The sequence below is a fragment of the Pteropus medius genome, unplaced genomic scaffold (assembly GCF_902729225.1).
Source record: "Pteropus medius unplaced genomic scaffold, Ma_sr-lr_union100, whole genome shotgun sequence".
NCBI classification, from domain to species: domain Eukaryota; kingdom Metazoa; phylum Chordata; class Mammalia; order Chiroptera; family Pteropodidae; genus Pteropus; species Pteropus medius.
The window spans coordinates 223,709-243,450 of record NW_024342475.1 but is presented as its reverse complement, the minus strand read 5'-3'; the positions used below and the strand labels follow the sequence as shown (position 1 = coordinate 243,450).

The 19,742-nt window shown below is 47.9% G+C and overlaps 1 protein-coding gene and 1 long non-coding RNA gene across 2 annotated transcripts; one reads left to right on the top strand and one right to left on the bottom strand.

Moving 5' to 3' along the window:
• The first annotated feature begins 1,710 nt into the window (after window positions 1–1,710).
• Window positions 1,711–15,363, top strand: PLAUR (plasminogen activator, urokinase receptor). Its single transcript, XM_039866075.1, has 7 exons — window positions 1,711–1,895; window positions 3,632–3,742; window positions 4,839–4,982; window positions 10,148–10,300; window positions 10,872–11,006; window positions 12,159–12,305; window positions 13,150–15,363. The coding sequence occupies exons 1-7, from the start codon at window positions 1,841–1,843 to the stop codon at window positions 13,401–13,403; spliced, it is 999 nt and encodes a 332-aa protein (XP_039722009.1). The 5' UTR covers window positions 1,711–1,840; the 3' UTR covers window positions 13,404–15,363.
• On the bottom strand, window positions 12,664–19,727 carry LOC120605235 (uncharacterized). The gene is made up of 2 exons (XR_005653562.1): window positions 19,159–19,727; window positions 12,664–12,949 (listed from the first exon to the last, which is right to left on the bottom strand). It is a non-coding gene; the product is annotated as an uncharacterized LOC120605235 (long non-coding RNA).
• Between the last annotated feature and the right edge of the window lie 15 nt (window positions 19,728–19,742).

Below are 19,742 nucleotides of genomic sequence, written 5' to 3'. Positions count from 1 at the left end.
TTAGCATAGAGTGACCCAGCCGGGGAGCGGCCAGCATGACAACGACAGACCTCAGACTCATGATGTGTCTCTACCTCTTTTCCCACCCCACGGGGAGGAAACTAGGGCCAGAGTCTAGAGCTGGGAGCAACAACAATTTTAACAGCAGTTACAGTTTCTTATCCAGCACCTACTATGTGCCAGGCACTGCGGCAAGCACCTTGGGTGCATTCTTTTACGTCCCTAGCACATCATCTTTGGGAGAGAGGCACTTGTTACCTTTACTTTCCAGATAAGAAGCTTGAGGCACAGAGAGGTTAAGTAACCTGCCCAAGGCCACACAGCTAGTGAGCAGCTGGAATTTGAACTCTCAGCCTAGTGCCGGCCCCCACTAGGGTAGACTGCTTAAAGCACTAGGCTACACTGCTTCTTAGGAGAGAAGATGTCTTTGGGACTTTTCTTACCTTATCTTTAAATTATTATTAGCTCAAGGCTTCAATGAATGAGTAAGTATCACAATAGTATCATCGTTACTGTAGCAGTAGAGGTAGTTACTTTGTCCACGATTCTTTCTATTCCTGATTCTGTTCTAGCCCCACCCAACCTCTCTGCTGTTCTTAGATCATCCAGCATGCTCCTGCCTCAGGGCTTTTGCACTGGCTGTTTCCTCTCCCTGGAACCCTTCCCTGACTGTTTGCCTGACTCATTCCTTCACCTCATTCTATTTTTCCTCAAATGCCACCACCCACTCAGGGAAAGCCCTCCCGGATTACTCCACTTAAACAGACCATGCCTCGCTTACACCTTACACCTCCTTCGACCTGGCTTTTCTCCATTTCACTCATCAGTACCTGACAGGTATAGATTAGATGACAGATATCTACTCCCCACTGTCACAAGGGCAGGGACTTTGCTTTGTTTCCTGCTGCGTCCCCAGCTCCTGGACCAGTGCCCAGCATTCAGTAAATATTGAAGGAATTTGTTGGCCTCTCCATGTGGGCCAGTCCCTGTTTAGGAATTTCACCTGCATTAAATTGCTCTGATTGGTCAGAAGCATTCTGAGATGGAAAGACTACCTTTTGCATTTTATTTTACTTTTTAAAAAAATTTATTATGAATCTTTACAAACACAGAATAGGAAAGAGAAATGCATGTGTTACCTTGATCTAATTGATACAAATATTTTGCTATTTCGTCTTTCATTTTTCCTAAAGTATATTAAAGTAAATGCAGACATCGATGACATTCACCTCTAAATATTTCAGTGAGCTGTAAAAAATAAGAACGATTTTCCCACATAACCACAAAACCAGAATCTATTTTTTGGCCGAAGCGTTTAAAGGTAAATTAGAGACATTATATTATTTCATCCCCCCAAAATTCAGCGTTCATCTCTACATGATAAAGACATTTTTTTTCCCCATATAACCACAGTACCATTCATTATCCCTAACAAAACTAACAAAAATCCTATATTATCTAATAATCAGCCACAAATTTACCATGGGGACAAGTTTTAATCCGAGGGGTGAGGTTCCCTCACCTAAGATCCCATAGCAGAAAGAGACAGAACTACAATTTGCGCCTTGGAACTCTAGGGACAGAGCTGTGACCATAGCCAAGTGAGTGCGAGCAGAGCCAGCTCCTCCCCCCCCCCACACTACAGGCTGGCCGCGCCCTGGTAAAGGAAGTTTGGAGGGGGAGTGGACGTAGGGGATGGGGTGGGGTGCCCACGCATCTGGGGCTGACTCCGCTCTTTCGCAAATCCTCTGGGAGGAGCCCCCGAGGCCACAAAACTGTCTCCTTCCCGGGGCCGGACTCAGAGGTGCAGGGAGGCCGCGGACAGGAGCCGCTGCTGGATATGGGCGTCCCGCTGCTGCTGCCGCTGCTGTTCCTGGTTCAGACCTGCATTCCAGGTAGGGCCGGGTCCCCAACGCCTGCCTTGGGAACTGAGTCTGATGCTGGGGAAGGGAAGAGACGGGAGAAGAGGGGGTCTCGGGAGTCTGACGAGTTGCAGGATGAGGGGGGCTCAGTTCCCAGTGCCCCCATTCAAATAATAATCGTGCTGCTGTCTGCAGCCCCACACAGCACAGTACCAAAGGCACACGGTACTCAGGAAATAGTAGTTGAGCGAAGCCCTTCGACAACAGTTACCGTTTAGCGGGTGCGCTCTTTATTCCAGGCCCCCTTCTAAGCTCCTTCCTTGCAGTTTAGAACTGGGCGGGCCGGACTATTATGCCCTGTTTCGCAGAAAAGGAAACTGAGGAACAGAGAGGTTAAGTAACTGGTCCGAGGTCACACAGCCAGTCCTTGAATAAGTGGGATTCTGACGCCCGCAGGGGCGTCCCACTGCGCTCTCCACTCGGCCGGATCCCCCACGCCCCCTGAAAGACAGGACAGCACCTCATTTTACATAAGGTGTGAAGGGAGTTAGGCCGAGCGTCGCAGAGCCAGGGGCTGGAGTCCCTCGAGGACCTTTCCCTTTCACTATCCTTTAGCTTCGCCTCCTTCCCCCGGAAAATGTAGGGGACAAAATAAGAAGGAAATTGAGAAGGAACTGAGTCAGGGCGGGGTTAGGTGCGGGGCGGGGGTTTGGGGAGGAGTGGGGGAGGTTGAGGTTGGGGACTATTTCGGCAATGAATAACCCGGAAAGTTCCCCCGACTGTTAGAGCCCAAGAATGAGTAATGACTGGACGATTCCGAATTTGGGTTGGTGAAGAGAACCACAGGAGAGGACTGGTGGGCGGGAATAGGCCAGGGAGCCCGGCTAGCGGGCTCAGCAGTAACCCTGGAGAGGAGCTAGTGGGCGGGGTTAGAACCTCGGGAAAGAACCAGAGGGCGGGGAGAGAACCTTGGGGCAGGCTAATGGGCAGGGGCCTAGAACCTCAGGGCAGAGCTATGCTTACGTGGGGTTAGGCCCTCGGGGCGGAGCTAGAAGGCGGGGAGAGAAACTGGAGGAGCAATTAGTGGGCGGGGCTAGAACCTCGAGAGGAGCTAGTGGACGGAGAGAGAACCTCCGGGAGGCAACAGTAAATGCTTACAGTATCTCCAGAAGGCTGACGGGCGGGGTTAGAATTTCTGAATGGACTGGGAGAGGACGTTGAGGAGAGGCTATGGAGGGGCATAAAACCTGGGGACGTTAGTTGGGGAATAACTAGTAGGGGCAGGGGGAACTGGGGGTCGAACGTAAAGATGGCCGGAGTTGGGTGAGGATGGAAGTAGGGGAGCCTCCGAGAGCTGGAGGGGCAGAATAGGCTGAGGGCCTGCGGGGCGGGGAAAAGACTTAAATGGGAGCAGGGCTACATGGTCCAGATTGACAGAGAGGATGGGGATAGGACTTTCAGCATAGGCCCCGCGGACAGCTTTCAAAGGAAAGGAGCGTGGGCAGGACTTTAGGGAAGGACTCGTAGGCAGAGATTGAACCTTAGGGTAGAGGGGCGGTGGTAGCGCATGGGGCTAGAGATAGATTAGAAGCGCAGCTAGCTGGACCTCCAACCCAGCTCTGGAACCCAGAGGCTGGCAGAACGTGGAGCGTGAACCTAAGGTGCACAGGGCCTGGGGACTTGGTCCTGGTATTGGGATACGAAGGGTCGAGAGGGGATCTTGGCGCGGAGCTATAATAACCTCTCCTGTCCTCTCCTTGCCCCCTCAGCCACCTGGGGCCTGCGGTGCATGCTGTGTGAGAGGACGGAGAATTGCCAGGTGAAAGAGTGTGACCTTGGCCAGGATCTCTGCAGGACCACAGTCCTGCACATATGGGAAGGTGAGCTCCCCCACTCCAGCGCGACAGGAAATGCAAGTGACCAAGAAACCTCATCAGCTATCAGGGAAATGCAAGCGAAAAAGACAAGGAGCCCCTGTTTCACACACACCAGACTGACAAACATGTAAAAATCTGACAATACCGGGGTCCATGAGGATGTGGGGCTGCAGACCCTGCTTTTAGGGGGTTAACTGGTGCATCCACCTCACAGAGCTATTTGACAATATCTAGTATAGATGAAGATTAGAATATCCTACAGCTAGCAGTGCAATTCCTAGGAATATAGAAACACCAAAGAACGTTGACCATGTGTGCCCAGGGACACATGTATAAGAGTGTTCTTAGCAGTAATGTTTGTGATATGGAAAATTGGAAACACCCTAAAGTCACTTAGCAGCAGAGAAGAAAATTATAGTATAATTACATAATGGAATACTACACAGAAGTTTAAATGAACTGGAGCTTCAGGTATTAATGTGGATACATCTCAAAAACATAAGGTTGAGAAAAAAAAAGCATGTCGCAGAGTATGATACCTTTTAACATTAAGTGTAAAATGTGTAAAGCAATAGTATATGTTGTTATGCATACAAAGTATGAGAATTACCTACACTGGTAGCCTTTGGACAAGGCATAGGGGAATGTGATTGGGGGGTGGGGGGTAACCAGGGGGCTTTCATTGTATCTTTTAGTTTATTTTTAAAAATATATGAAACCAATATAGCAAAATGCTAATATTTTATGAAGTTAGGTGATGAATACACAGTATTTATTATATCATTGGCTTAGTTTTTTGAGTAAGCTGGAAGCTTTTTCCTTTAAATTTTCTAATAGAGGCCTCTCCCTGCTAAGATCACTAAGCTGGGAGGGAAATGTAAATGGACCTAGAAGGTCTCAGTGACAGTGCTGTCACTGAGAGAGAGCAGGCTCCCTGGAGGGAGGAGGATAACTCTAGAAAAGACAGAGTCCGACCCAAACAAGAGTAGTGGCCTGGCAGGGATCAGCCCTGGGAGTAGATGACCTTAAGACCAGGAGTGTTAGAGGCTGGTTGGGCCCCAGGGGAGCCTCTGGGGTGACAAAGATACATCCCTCACAGGAAGTGAAGAGCTGGAGGTGGTAGAAAGAGGCTGTGCCCACTCAGAGAAGACCAACAGGACCATGAGCTATCGACTGGGCATGCAGATCATCACCCTGACAGAGGCCGTGTGTGGGTCAAACTTGTGTAACCGGCCTAGCTCTGGTGAGTAGGGCAGCCCTCGCCATGTCCAACCCCGAAATCATCCCCAACTCAACCTCATCGTCATCCCAATCTTGTGCCACCCCGACCCCAACTCCACACCTTACCCCAGGACCAACCCCAACTCAACCTTTCTTTATCTCATACACATCTCCAGCCCAACCCCATTTCCAAACCCAACTCAACCTCACTTCCAATCCCATCCCCAAATTCATTTTACCCCCAACACCCTCCAACTCCAACCCATCCTTATTTCAAACATATCTCTAATCCTATCCTCAAATCAACTCAAACTATCCCAGATCCCACCCCCAAACTATCCCAAATCTCACCTCAAACTGTCCCCAATCCCACTCTCAACTACTGTCCCCAATCCCACCCCCAATTACACACTTGTCCCCACCCTAACTCTATCCTATCCCATATGTTTGTTTTTATGATTGTTTTTATGATCGTTATGTATAAGATGCAACCACTGTCACACATACACCTACTCGAGAGGTAAATGAGATATCTTACTGATGTTTTGCCATCTAAGTGTTTCCCATGGGACAAGCGATGGTTGAAGCAGTAGATACTATAAGATCCAAAGACCAGTGATACCAGAGACTCAAAATTCTTAAGGGAAGTCAAAAAGGAAGGAGTCACAAGCTGCAATGGGCTCAGAAATTTCCCTAGGATAGATGGTCCTTGACTTGGGCAGTGAAAAAGAATACGAAGAAAAGTCCAGAAGTCCTTATGTTGAGGTTCATGGTTTTAGGCTCTAGTTAATTTAATAAAAAGACTTAGAAAGGCTTCAGTTCCCCAAGTTCCCACAGGAGAGGAAGGGTGGGGGAGGAATGGATCCATGCTGCATGGTTGGGCAGAGGTTCCTTTTTCTGGCCCTGGTGAGAAAGGAAATTGGTTAAGGATAGTCCAGTCACAATGCCGTCAGTAAGAGCCTGTGTTTGCACTTTTTTCCCCTTGTTCTTCATCCATCCTGACTTCCAACTTTTATCTGTTGGTGGAAACTGAATCAGATGTTCATTTTTAAGGAAGTGACAAGAGAGAGGATGCCGGCTTCCTCTCTTGGTTAGATGCGCTTAAGGAAAGCACTAATAATTGCGTCTAAGTAATGCTTCTAATAAGAGATAATATTTAACAACATCAGTCAGTGCAGAAGGGATTGATCAATCAGAACAGACCTCTGGAGGCCCCCTGCTGAGTCTGGTGTTACCTCTAAAGAGCTGATGGATCTTGGGAATGCAATGATTCTAAGGGAGCTCGGGCAGCAGCTATCAATTCAGTAATTTAATAACCTATGTACCTCTGTCAGCCCCATTTCTAATGCCATCTTACCCTACTTGTGGTGACTAGAATAGATGGTTAAACCATATCTTGAACTTACGTGATACTGGGACACAGCAGTGACCAAGATAGCCTTGGGCCTTGCCCCCATGGGGCTCACAGCCCAATGGAGGGAGGGAGGTGACAGACCTGTCATCATATAGTGACTTCCCAGATTACTCAGAGCTGGGATGGGGGAAGCACAGGCAGAGGGGTCAGAACCATAACAGGAGAAACAGAGACCAGGGAGGTCAGTGCTGTTATGGAGAAGCACAGTCCAGGACTGTCAGGGATGAGACGGGAGAAACAGAGGCCAGAGCGATCAGGGCTGGGACGAGTGAAGAGCAGGGGCTGTGGGACCCTAGAGGAGACACTCGACTCAGGACAGGGAAAGTTTCCCATAGGAAATAACAGCCAAGCTGGATCTTGAGGGAGGAATATGATCGGATTTGTATTTTTTAAATATATTATTCTGACCTTAGAGTGGAGGAGAGATTGGAGGGAAGCAGCCATGAAGAGAAGGTAGAAGGGAGACCAACTTGGAGGTGGGCGAGGTCATCCAGATGAAGAAGGAGGAGGCCAGATTAGAGCGTCAGCCATGGAGAGGGAGAGAAGTGGATAGATTTAATAACTATTCACCAGGCAGATGAGCAAGACGCAGTGATGGATTAGACAAGACGGTCGGTTTGCAGTTCTGATCGTGATGGAGTCGCTGTAACCTCCCGCCGATGGCAGCTGGTAAAGCTGGACAGATTACAAATGGTTATTTGAAGTCAGATGAAGAAAGGAACTTGAGGTGCTATAGTTTTTGAAATAAGGGAAGTACAGGAATTGAATTCCACAGACAAGCTGGAGATTTCCTTGAGTGCACTTTCCAATTTGCTGCTGCGGAAGGGAAGTAGAACCCAAACAGAAAGACATCGTCGCTAGACCAAGAGGTTGGAGCCTAAGGCTGCCAGAGTGTCTGGAAAATGAGAGGTAAAATCCTGGAATGCATGGAACCACAGAAAAGGGAGTCCCCAGATCTGCAAATTACTTTCTTCAAGTTATTGGCAAGCTGTACATGTATAGGGTGAGACTCCAAGACACTCAGCAGAAAATAGTATCTGGGAAGCTACAGAACTGAGCAAGGTTTCCAGCGGGGACAGGATGCTGGTGGGACCAAAGTTGCCAAGTTGGCAAGAGAGGCCTTGGCACTAAGCTCAGGCTCTCCCCTGAGACCACACAGGAGTAAAGGCAAAGCTGAACTAGACCAGTCTCCAAAATGCCTACTTTCAATCTTTGACCAGAAGAAAAACGAACCCTCTTTGTAAGAAGGTAACATCATTTAGAGCCTTCACAAATTTTCATCTAGAATGTCTCTCATCTAATCAAGACTTACAAGGTAGCTCAAAGAAAATTAAAAGGACCAATTGACTGGAAAGCAGGAGATAAATCCAACAATAGAAACAGACTCATAATGATTCAGAGATTGGAGTTATTAGACAGGGAACTTTAAAATAGCCATGATCGATATATTTAAGAAAATAGAAGAAAGGGTACATTTGAGCAGAAATCTGGAATCCATTCTTTAGAAGAGTCAAACATGAAATATAGAACATTGACTGAAATTTGGAACACGATGCTTCATAGAAATCAGAAATAGCAGAGAAAAAGGATAAAAGAACTAGAAGACAGGGCAGTAGAAGTATCCAGATTTATGCCTAGATATGGAGAATCATGGGGTCTCCCAGGTTTCTGCCCTGGGACTTGGATGGGGATGCCTCAGAGATGTGGAATTCAGAAGAAGGAGAAGATCTGGGGAGAAGATGGAGAGTCGCATTTGGGGCATGTAGAGGGTTCAGGTGTTTGAGGGATGGCCAGGGGCCTCCAGGAGGCAGCTGGGTGTATAAGTGTGGAGCTCAGAGAGAGGTCTCGCCTGGAGAGAGATTGACGAGTTCCCAGCACATAGGTGGAAATGAAGCCATGTCACTAGGTAACAACATCCCCATGGGAGAGAGCGTGTACTGTGAGAAATGAAAAGGGCCTGAGACAGAACCCCGAGAATTGCCCACATTTAGAAGAGCGACATAAGAAGAAGAATTCCCAAAGGAGACCCATGGATGATATGAGACAGCTATTTTGGTGATGATGGCAATTTGCGTTTTCATTTTCATGGAAGTTCATGTGAGGAGACATGGGTTGTTGGCCTTTTAGTTATTTTTCTCTGGGGGGTGGGTGTAGAGATTTGGCCTTTGATGTAATTGATTCGCCTAATTACAGCTAATGGCCCGCCAGTTGAAAGCCTTGGCTAAGACAGCCCTCTCAATTCTCTAAGACTTGGCCCATACTCGACCTGGATATCTGGGGTCAGGAAGGAAAGGCGTGCCAAACGTGGGAATTGTGTGAGCCAAGGCCTGGGCAGAGGAATGACTGGTGAATCCAGGGAAAAGTAATTCATCCACTTGGCCTGAACCGGAAGGTCCTTGTGAGAGGCAAAGTTATCACAGATCAATCAAGCGAGGCTCCGGTCCCTGGCATAATTGGGTAGTGTATCAATTATGCTACATTATAGATTGCTCCCAAACTTAAAACAAAAATAAGCATGTATTATTTCACAGTTTCTGAAGGTCAAGCAAAAATCTTGGAGTGGCTTAGCTAGATGGTTCTGGGTCTTCCATGTGGTTGTCGTCAAGATCACAGCTGGGCTACAGTCATGTGAAGACTCCCAAGATAGCTTCACTCACATGGATGACTGGCTCCCATGGCTTTGGCAAAGGCCTCAGGACCTTGCCATGGGGCTGCTTGAGTGTCTTTACAACATGGCAGCTGGCTTCCCCGAGAACAAGTGCTCCAAGGGAGAGTTGGGCAAACGTTGCGGTGTCTTTTACGATCTAGCAGAGAAGTCACATAGCATCATTTCCACGGTATCTTACTGGTTATACAGGTCAGCCGAACCATGGGCCGTCTTGGAGACTGGCTACCACAGGGAACATTACAAGGGCTTTAAGTAATTGTTCATTCATTCATTGATTCCTTCCTTCATTCATTTAGTAAATATTTATTTAATGTCTTCTCTGGCTCAGACTTTCTGCTGAGTGATGCTGGGACACAGTAGTGACCAAGACACCCTTTGGCCCTACTCTCCTGGGAAAAAGAGTCCACTGAGGGAAACAAACCTGTCACCACCAAACAGAGATGACTCAGAATGGGTGGGGCTGGGATTGGGGAGCCCAGAGGGGCACCTGATCCAACCTGGGAGGTCCGGGAGAGCTTCTTGGAGGAGGTGAAATTGGAGAAGATGATACCCAAAAGATGAGTAGGAGATAGGAAAGTAGGGAGCGAGGGACTAGCAGATGCCGAGCTGGATCTCAGTCAGCATGTATATTTAGGTACTGTGGGAAGTCATGTGGAGGTGAGTCTGAGGAACTAGTGGAGGGAGATGAAACAGGAGAGGTGACCAGTCTTTGATGGGACTTAAATGCCACACTGAGAATCGTAGATTTTATTCTGAGGGCACTGCGGAGCCATGGTGGGGTTTTGAATAGAGAGGAGACAGGGTCAGATTTGAGTATTAAAATCATCCTAACGGGGCCATGTGAGGATGCACTGGGCTTGGAGTAGGGTGGCAAGAATGGAAACTTGGAGGCCAGGGAGGAAGCTGCTGTTGAAGGTCTCAGCTGGACCTGGTCATGGGGCTGGAAAGGAGGGAGTGGGTTCTAGAAAGATTCAGAATGGCCAGGGCTTGATGATCAGCTGAAGGGTGGGACAAGGAGGAACCGATGCTGAGGCGAATTCTCAAGGGAGTTGGATCTCTAGCACTCTCCCCATGGAGTCTCACCCTCCTACCCGACCCCAAACAGGCCGAGTTCCCACCTTTCCCCGAAGCCGTTTCCTTGAATGTGCTTCCTGCGCCTCATCAGACCTGAGCTGTGAGAGGGGCCGGGACCAGAGCCTGCAATGCCGCAGCCCTAGAGAACAGTGCCTGGAGGTGGTGACCCACCGGAGCCTGGAAGGTGAGTCCCAACCTGCCAGCAACTTCTCCTCCCTGTTTTGCTCCTCCTAAGGCCACACTTAACAACGACCCCCCAAAAAAAGGTATTTAAGAAGGTAGAAAGTTAGTTCTCTCACACACAAAAAATCCAGTGGTAGGAAGTCCAGGGCCACTACGATAGTCACTAGGAACCCAGATGCCTTCTCATTCCTTATATGCTGCTTCCATTCTCAAGATTGCCTCATAGTCCAAGATGGCTGCCAGAGTTCCAGGCCTCATGTCCAAGTTCCAAGAAGGTGGAAGGGGGAAAGAAGGGGCAAAAAAGGGGCACCTCTCCTTTTATAAGGGTGCTTCTTTCCGGAATTCCCATAGAACCTTTCTAATTCTGTCATATTGCCCAGAACTTAGCCACATGACTAAACCTACAGAGACTAGAAAACGTATCTTTTGTCTAGATATATGGCTGCCCCAAAGAAAATGAGGGTCCTATAATGAGGGGGTGAAGCAGAGAACGGACAGATGACTTCTGTGGTGGGCGAATCCAGTCTCAGCCCCTCATCGACAATCTGACCTCTCTCCTCTGCCCCACACAGGGATTCTGGAGGATGAGCGCCATACTCGTGGCTGTGGCAACCTTCCTGGCTGCCCAGGCCCCACTGGCTTCCACAACAACCACACCTTCCATTTCTTGCAGTGCTGCAACACCACCAAATGCAACGGCGGCCCAGGTAAGGGGTGGGGGATCATGTGAGGACTGAGGTCTGGGATCAAGGTGGGGAGGTGTGCTCAAGCACACTGCCACTTGCAGGCAAACCCCTCCTCTCTGGGTCCCTGCTTCCTCCTCTGAAAGATGGACATAGAAAGCCCTTCCTCAAAGCAGGATTTTGTGGGAATTCAGTGAGGCTATTGAACCTTCACCAAGACCCACATTTGATGCTTCCTACATCCTCTCGTATCTTTCTGTTGCTCACCACCCTGGTGGTCCAAGCCACCATGACCTCTCTCTTAGATAGTTATAATGACCTCCCCTCTGGTCCCCTTGCTCCACTCCTACCATCCTACAGCCAGTGGTCAACAGAGCAGCAAGGGATATTTTTTTAAAAAATGTAAATCAGATTGTGTATCTCCTTCCTCAAGCACCTTAACGACTTCCCCTTGCTCTTTGAATAAGACCCAGAGGCTATCCTATGCCCTATGTGTAATCATCTTCATTTAGTTTCTGCAACTGCCAAACTCCATGCGGCCTCAGGACCTTTGCACATGCAGTACCCTCCACTAGGAACACATCTGTCCCAAGAGTTCACCTGTCTGGCTACTTCGCGTTCTTTAGGTCTCAGCTTGAAAGTACGGTCCTCAGTGAAGCTTTCTCTGTTCCTCCCCTTCAATATTCTCTAGATCCTTCATGTTATAATTCTGTCTCTAGAACTTTCTGCAGTGATGAAATGTTCTATATCTTTAATGTGCAGTATGGTTGCCACTACCACAAAAGGCTATGAAGTACTTGAAATATGAACTGAATTTTGAATTTTATTTAATTTAATTTCAATGTAGATACAATCACGTGTGTGGCTAGCGGCTATACTATATGGGACAGTGTCGCTCTAAATTTTAAGTTCTGAGAGGACAGGGACTGTTTCGTCTTACGCAGCTGCTTACTCAGTGCCTGGTCAGATTGGGGTGCATGGGAAGCTGGGAGTCGGGATTTCTCTCACTGAGAACCCCGCCAAAAGAGAGTGCCATTCCAAAGTGTGACCACAAGGGGGCTCCGTGACCTCTCAGGTTGAGATTTGGGAATCAATGACAAAAAGGAAGACACCCCTCCCCGCATCTACACCCTGTACTAATTTCGTGTGTCTCTGTGTCACTTGTCTTCTCCCAAGTCCTGGAGCTTCAAAACCTACCGCCGAATGGCCTGCAGTGTTACAGCTGCGAGGGCAACAGCACCCACGGGTGCTCTTCTGAAGAGACCTCTCTCACCGCCTGCCGAGGCCCCATGAATCAGTGTCTGGAAGCCACAGGCACTACTGGTGAGGCCCTTTGGGAACCCTGGAGGGGACACTTGACACTTACTGGGTGTCTTCAAGAGGGTGACTTCCAGTTTAGCTGAACTTAATTGAGGTGGATCTTCCTTTGAAAAAGGTAGGACTTCCTTCAGAAGAGTGTAAATCGTAGTAAGGAATTAGGATTCGTCCATTAGGAAATGGATATTTCGGCCATAGAATTGTGGGCTTGTTGCGGGGTGGGACTTCCTGTAGGTGGGTGGGGCTTTCTGTGGACATCACGGAGCTTCCATCCTTTGACCTGGAAAGGTCTCTGTTCCAGTGGCTCTCAAAATTTTTGGTCTCAAGATTCCTTCACACTCTTAAAAGTTATTGTTTATGTCAGTTATATCTATAGGTATTTACTGCGTTAGAAATTAAGACTGAGAAATGTGTACAAGATGTAGTTATTCGTTTTAAAATAACAAAAACTCATTACATGTGAACATATCTTTATGAAAAAAATAACTATATTTTCCAAAATGAAAAAATTTAACGAGAAAGACTGGCATTTTTCTACAGTTTTGCAAATCTCTTTAATGTCCGGCTTAATAGAAGACAGCTGGCTCCTCATTTCCGCTTCTGCATTCAGTCTGGGGCGACATCGCATGTCTTGGTGTTTCTGGAAAACCCTATTGTACACATATAAAAGCAAAAAAGCCAAATGGCGTTTTAGCATTATTATGAGAATGATTTTGACTTCACAGCTCCCCTGGACCACACTTAGAACGTCTGCTTTCTCCGGGTGGCATCTACCACAAGGGGGCACGTCACCCGGTGAGAAGCTCAGGCCCCAGAGCTGGGCGGCTCACACAATATTCTCTCTCCTCAGAGGTGGAGAATGCAAGCTACACAGTAAGGGGCTGTGCTACGCCCTCATGGTGCCAAAGCCTCCACGTGGCTGAAGCCTTCAGGCTGACCCATCTCAGCGTCTCGTGCTGCTCTGGAAATGGCTGTAATCACCCAAACCTGGATATCCAGCCTCGCGTGGGGGGTGCCCCTCGGACTGGTCCCGTCCACCTGAGCTTCACCATCACTCTACTTATGACTGCCAGACTATGGGGAGGCACTCTCCTCTGGACCTGAACCCCACGCTCTCCCTGCCCTGGCTGGATCCAGGGGACTCCTTTGCCGTTCCTCAGGTCCCAGCCCTGCAGTCTTGCTGCGTGACTTCAAGCCAGTGTGCTATCTTTTCTGGGCCTCAGTTTTCCTAGCTGTGAAAACACCTGTCTCACAGAATTATGAGAACCTGAGGAGAAAAACTGGAGAAAGGCTGCGGGCCAGCAGGAGCGCTCTTGTTATTATTAATATTGTTACTGCTATTGTTGTTATTAATTAATATTTGTTTTATTTAATATTTTATACTTATCTAAAGATTTTTGTACCAGTGAACAAGGCCAGATCTGCCCTTCTTTGTAGCATCTGTCTTTGGGAGGACGAATGGGGAGCACCATTCCTCAGGCTCCTGGAATTAGGGGCCACTTGGTAAGACCCAGGCATCTGAGGCCCTCACCTTAGAAACAGTCTCATGTGGGCTTCCACCCTAAACCACCCACAAATCTATTTCTGGGCTCCAAATGCGACCTTCTAACTCACCTACCCAAGCACTAACTTTCCAGTGTCTTCTCCCAGACAACAAAGGTCAAGAATACTTTGTTGTTCTAAGGAGATATGCCAGCATTTCTTGAGGGCTCTGAGGCAGGAATGCCCGTGACGCACTGCACCGAGAAATAAGGACAGGATGGCATTGCCCCTGATACTCTGGGTGCAGGAGATAAAGGCTAGGCTATATTTCCTAGGATACCCTCAGAATGACTGAGGGAAAAAAGCAGAACTACCATTTCAATGGCACTCTCGGAGCACAGTATTGAAGAATTTGTGTTTCCCATGATTCACTGAGGCAAACCCATAGAAACAAAATTACATTCCCCGTGGGGCCCTATGGCAAATGAAGAAACAGATAAGACATCTTCCATGGGGGCAGATGAAGGACAGGGCTTCTTTTTAGGATCTCTTCAAATCGCATATCACCAACCGTCATTGTGATGGCTTAAAGAGCTGAAGTCTGTATCTCTACCTCTTAAACACGGATGGCTCAATGACTGCTTTGACCAACAGAATGTGGTAGCATGTGAATGAATGCCATGCCATGTTCTGGGCCCGGGCTTTCAGGAACTGTCTGGTTCTGGAGAAACCAGCTGCCATGTAAAAATCGTCCTTCACTGAGACTGCCATGCATTGGGGACACCCAATCTACTTATGCATGGATGCCATATGGAAAGAGAGCCACAGATGTTACAGCCATCTCGGCCCAGGCTCCAGGCAGGTGGGTGAGGAGCTCCCTGTGACATTGCGACCCCAGCAGACGTCAGTTGTGGAAGAACAGGAAACCCGGCTGCTATAATAATACTACACACTGACAGGCTAGATGGCCGCAAACAACAGAAATTTGTTTTCTCAGTTTTGGAGGCCAGAAGTCCAAAATCAAGGTGCACGCCTTCTCTAAAGTCTCTGGGGAAAAATCCTTCCTGGCTTCTTCCTAGCTTCTGGTGGTAGCTGACAATTGATGTTCCTTGGCTTACAGCTGCATCACTCCGATCTCTGCCTCTGTCATCAGTCACGTGGCCTTCTCCTCTGTGAATGTAGCTGTGCATCTCCAAGTCTCTCTTTCTTGCTCTCTTTATAAAGACACCAGTCATGGATTTACGGGTCCTCCCTAATCCAGTCTGACCTCACCTTAACTTAATCCCATCTGCAAAGACCCTATATCCAAATAAGGTCACATTCATAGATCCTGAGGGTTAGGACTTCAACATATATTTTGAGGTGACACAATTCAACCCACAGCACCAGTCAATAGCCAGCACCAAGGTTTCAGACATACGGCCCCCGATGAACCATCCCATCCATCTCCAGCTGTTCAGGCCAGCCCGTTTTGGCCCCAGTCCATTGTGGAGGCAGATCCATATTGATGCTACTGTGCCTTGTGGAAATTCCTGACCCACAGAGCCATAAAATAAAAAGATTGTGGTTTTGTGCCCCTTGATTTTGGGTTATTTTGTTATGCTGCGGTGGTTAACTGCAATGGTCATTTGTTTATTTGTTTGTTTGTTTGTTTGCTTACTCTCCCCACTCAAATCTCCATAGAGGGCAAGTCCTTTTATTTGCTCTTAACTCTCTTTCCAGTGCCTAGAATAGGTACCTGGGACACGGCAGGTGATGAAGAAAAGGAGGGAAGAAAGGAAGGAAAGACTACATCTTCTATGGTATCTGACAACAAAAACTGGGCTAGGACTCTATTTCCCATGATGCGCTACAGCATTGATGAGGCCAAGATGACATTTTCTGAGATTCTCCATAATTAAAATCGAGGATAGTTTCACTTTTGCTGATTCCCTACGACAGAATTTAGAGGCTAGGATTACATCCACCGTGGTGCCCCGCAGCTGAGATTGGAGGCTAGGATCACATTTCCCATGATGCCCTATACAGGGGATCAGAAGATAGAAAGACATGTCCCATGATGCCCTACGGCAGATATTGAGGCTGGGATACATTTCTCACAATGTTCTACACCAGAGTTTGTAATCAGGACCTCGTTGTTAATGGCTCCCAAGATTTTGTTCAGGGATCTTGGTTGCTAGAAGCAAAAGCTATTTAAGCTGACTTAAGCAAAAATGATGACGTGATTGGAAGTTTAGAATCCAGGCAAGAGCTAGGTCTCTGGGCCTCAGCAGGGACAGGAAACAGAATTGAAAAAGCTGTGTGAAATCAAAGTTGTCTCCCTTTTGTAAAATCTCTCTGTCTCTCTGTCTCTCTCTGAATGCATGGCTTTCCTTGTGGGTTTTCACTTTATTTTTCTATCTCTCCACGGACAACCTTCTTCTGCTTTACACATGGTAGCCAAAGATGCCCTTGAAATGCCAAGAACTACTGGGTCTCGGCTTTTAAATTTTAGCGGACAGACTCTGATGGGGTCCGGTTTGGGTCAGGGCTCTGTCTATGACCCCCACTACTACAGCCAGAGAAGCTCACATCAAAGCCACCACACACATTTTTCAGGTTTTAAACAGGCATCCACTACTTCTTCGGTTTTCATGGTATTTCGTCCATTTGGCCAGAACTGGGAAAACCACCTCATTGAGAGAGATCCTATCATGAGGATGGGGAAGCAAATGGCAAAGAAGACGAAAACTTAGAATGTTTTACTATGCAAGAAGGGCTGCCTCCATGTTTTCTGCGTGAATCACAAGCAATAGGGTCACCAGGGTTGGATGTAACAGTACACCCAACTTGGGTTGAAACAAAGAGGAAATTGTTGATCTCACATAACAAGAGACCATGAATTAGGGTGTTTCCTGGGTTGCCCAGTTCAATGTTGCAAAGAATCCATTCAGGTTTGTTCGCTTTCTGGCCTCAATATGGCTGCTGCAGCTCCAGACATCACACCCACATTCAGAGGCAAAAACAAAGAAACATCTCTACTTGGGTGTCTTTTTTAAAACAAAGAAAAATTATCCCAAAATACTCAGGCCGACTTGCCCTCACGTTTTATTCACCTGACTTATTTTCTACCCTTATGCCTATGACAGTCATGGAAACGGGACACGAAACCACATTATTTGGCAAAGTATATTCAGATCCCACTCTCGGGTTTTCCCCCACTTCACCTGGCTGTTAAAAGAAAGGCGGCTGCCTGACCAAAATTAGGATTTTCTTAAGAAAGAACAAAGGGAAAGGGAATGTATATTAGGAAAAAACAAACACACAAACACTGAGTCTTCCTCCTGTACAGAAAAAAAAAAACCAGTTCTTCCCTACTGCGTCTTTCTCCTGTGCGTTACCTTTATTTTCACACTACTACCACATTCATAACATTTCTGGTCACCAGTCATGGAGGAGGGGTTTTCCATACTAAGTAATTCTCTGTGACACTGGCTGGATGTTCTACAACTTAAGTCAATTCTGACACTATCTACCTGGAGATAGCATCAGGTCCCATAAGTTAAGGGCTCAGTCCCATAAGACCACTCCCCACTTCAGATGCCAGTGGGAACATTCTGACTAACTGGCCAGAGCTGGGAAAACCACTTCTGACTAATCGGCTATAAATTAGAGGTTGCCATAACCCTCTCTTCAGGTTCGATTAGGGTGGCTCATAATAATAGTTATATTTATCAACTTATTATAAAAGAATACGATAAAGGATACAGATGAACATCCAGATGGAAGAGATGCATAGGGCAGGGTATATGGGAAGGGGCATAGAGCTCCGATGCCTTCTCTGGGCGCATCTCTCTCCCCAATACCTGCACGTGTTCACCGGCCTGAAAGCTCTCTGAACACTGTACCTTTGGGATTTTTACGGAGGTTTCATCACATAGGCGTGAAAGGTCATTAACTCCATTTTTCAGCCCTTCTTCTTCTCAAGAGAAGGGGCAGGGCAGAGCTGAAAATTTCAGGCTTCTAATCATGGCTTGGTCTTTCAGGTGACCAGCTTTCATCCAGGAACTCACCCAGAGCCACCTCATTAAAACAAAAGACACTTCTATCACCCAAGGAATTATGAGGGTTTCAGGAGATCTGTGCCAGGAATTGGGGGCAAAGACCAAATATATATTTCTATTACCTCGCAGAATGACTCTGAGTCAACAACTAACAACCACTGCACCATTCCAGAACTTCAAAAAGTCAGAAATGGTGAGCTCATGGTGTGCAGCCTTTCCCTTCCCCTCCCCACAATCGCAGGCACAGTAGCTGTCTCCCCAATATCATTTCTGTTTGAGAAAGCTGGTTTCACCTCTGGCCTGGGGGTGGGATGAGCCTTTGGCTCACGCTTAATTTAATCAGTTCAATCTCGTCCCCTGGCCACTAATATTGGTTCCATGATGGGCAGATGGCATCATCTGGACCGATGAGACACAACGAAGTTTTTTTCTAGGGGCTCCTGGGGGAAATATTTTCCTTCTCTTTTGAGGAGCTTCTTAAAGTCTATTCTCTTCCTTTCTCTCTTCCTCCCCTCCCCACAGTCTCCATCAGTCTGGCTCTCTCAGTCTATTTGTCTTTTTCTCTCTATATTCCTCCCAAATGTGAAGGAAGAGTGTGGCCCCAGGGGTATTTGCCAGCCATCCTGCAACATGAGGGGAGCTATTTATTCTTAGGACAGAGAGATGAACAGACCATGCTGAAGCCAGCCATATCTGAAACTTTTCTTATACGTGAAATGATTTTCTTTCTCTTAAGCCAGTGGGGTTGGATTTGCTCTCACTTTCATGAAAACTCTAATGGATAAAGTACTCTGGAGTAGGATGGGAACAGAACTACTACTGTAGTGATGTCCTCGGGTGGGAGAAATGGTAGGGTCCAAAGAAGGCAAATGAGAACCAAAAGATCTCCCAGGATGCCCTGCACCTGGAACAAGAGGTATTGATTAGAGCCCTCTGCAAAGGGACCTACAGGTTCTTAGGGGCAAAGATAACTCTGAGCTACCCCCAACTCAGCATTTCCAATCCAGGTTGGACACTTCCCTTGCACGTATTTTAACACAGAGAATGTGAGCCCTGGAAGGAGAGAGATAATCCAGGCTGACCACCTCTTTCTCCAATTTACAGAAGGGTAAACAGAATGGAAAAGGAAAGGAGTCACTCAGAGCTGTGGTCCTGGAGACACAGGGGTTGATAGGAGCTTGGGTCGCGAAAACAGAGAGGATGCTGGGAGCTGGGCACTGGGCACTGAAGTCCCTTGGTGGGCCTGGATGTAGAATGTTTTGGCACCGACGGAGAAAAAGAGCAAGATTTTCGTAGTCGGCATATCTCAACTGGCAGAGGTTGAGCTCTCTTACCTTCCACGGTTTCTCACTCTTCCTGAGTCCTAAGGGTGATAATCCCCACCGGTCGACAGGGTCCCACAGAAGTGGGCTCAGGGAGCCCCGCCCCCATGAGGGAGAAGGGATCCAAATCTGTGAGTCAGCGCAACGAGGGAGAGACAGAGACACACAAAGAGAGACTTGGGGCGGGAAGAGCAGGGGAGCGGGGTGGGGAAGTTGGGCGCTGGAGCCTGGAAGGCGTCCGCAGGCGCCTCTCCCTCCTTGGGGCTCAGGACTCGGGCTTCCTTCCAGTCGGTTCACTTTCAGGGGACCCCTCCCGCGTAATAATGCGGAAACACGGGGTGTCAGGGACAGGACAGGAGGGAGGGTGGGACCTGACTCCAGCTCAGCCCAGTCCTGCCCCGGGAGGTCCCGGGCCTGCCCTAGCGGGAGGCGGCTGCCTTCCCTCTCAAGGTGGTTAGGCTCGCAGCCTGTCACGTGACACTTTCACCTTCACTCACCTATCCGCAGAACACTCCTCACACCTTTCCCACGAAACTCCCTCCCTTCGTGCTCACACCCTCACACACTCTCCTCATACGACACCCCCCCGCACACAC

Excerpts from the sequence above, each read along its gene's own strand:
- PLAUR (XM_039866075.1), top strand. The coding sequence starts at position 1,841 with ATGGGCGTCCCGCTGCTGCTGCCGCTGCTGTTCCTGGTTCAGACCTGC. Across the intron at positions 1,896-3,631 it reads GGTTCAGACCTGCATTCCAG|CCACCTGGGGCCTGCGGTGC; the intron begins GTAGGGCCGGGT and ends TTGCCCCCTCAG. Across the intron at positions 11,007-12,158 it reads CAAATGCAACGGCGGCCCAG|TCCTGGAGCTTCAAAACCTA; the intron begins GTAAGGGGTGGG and ends TCTTCTCCCAAG.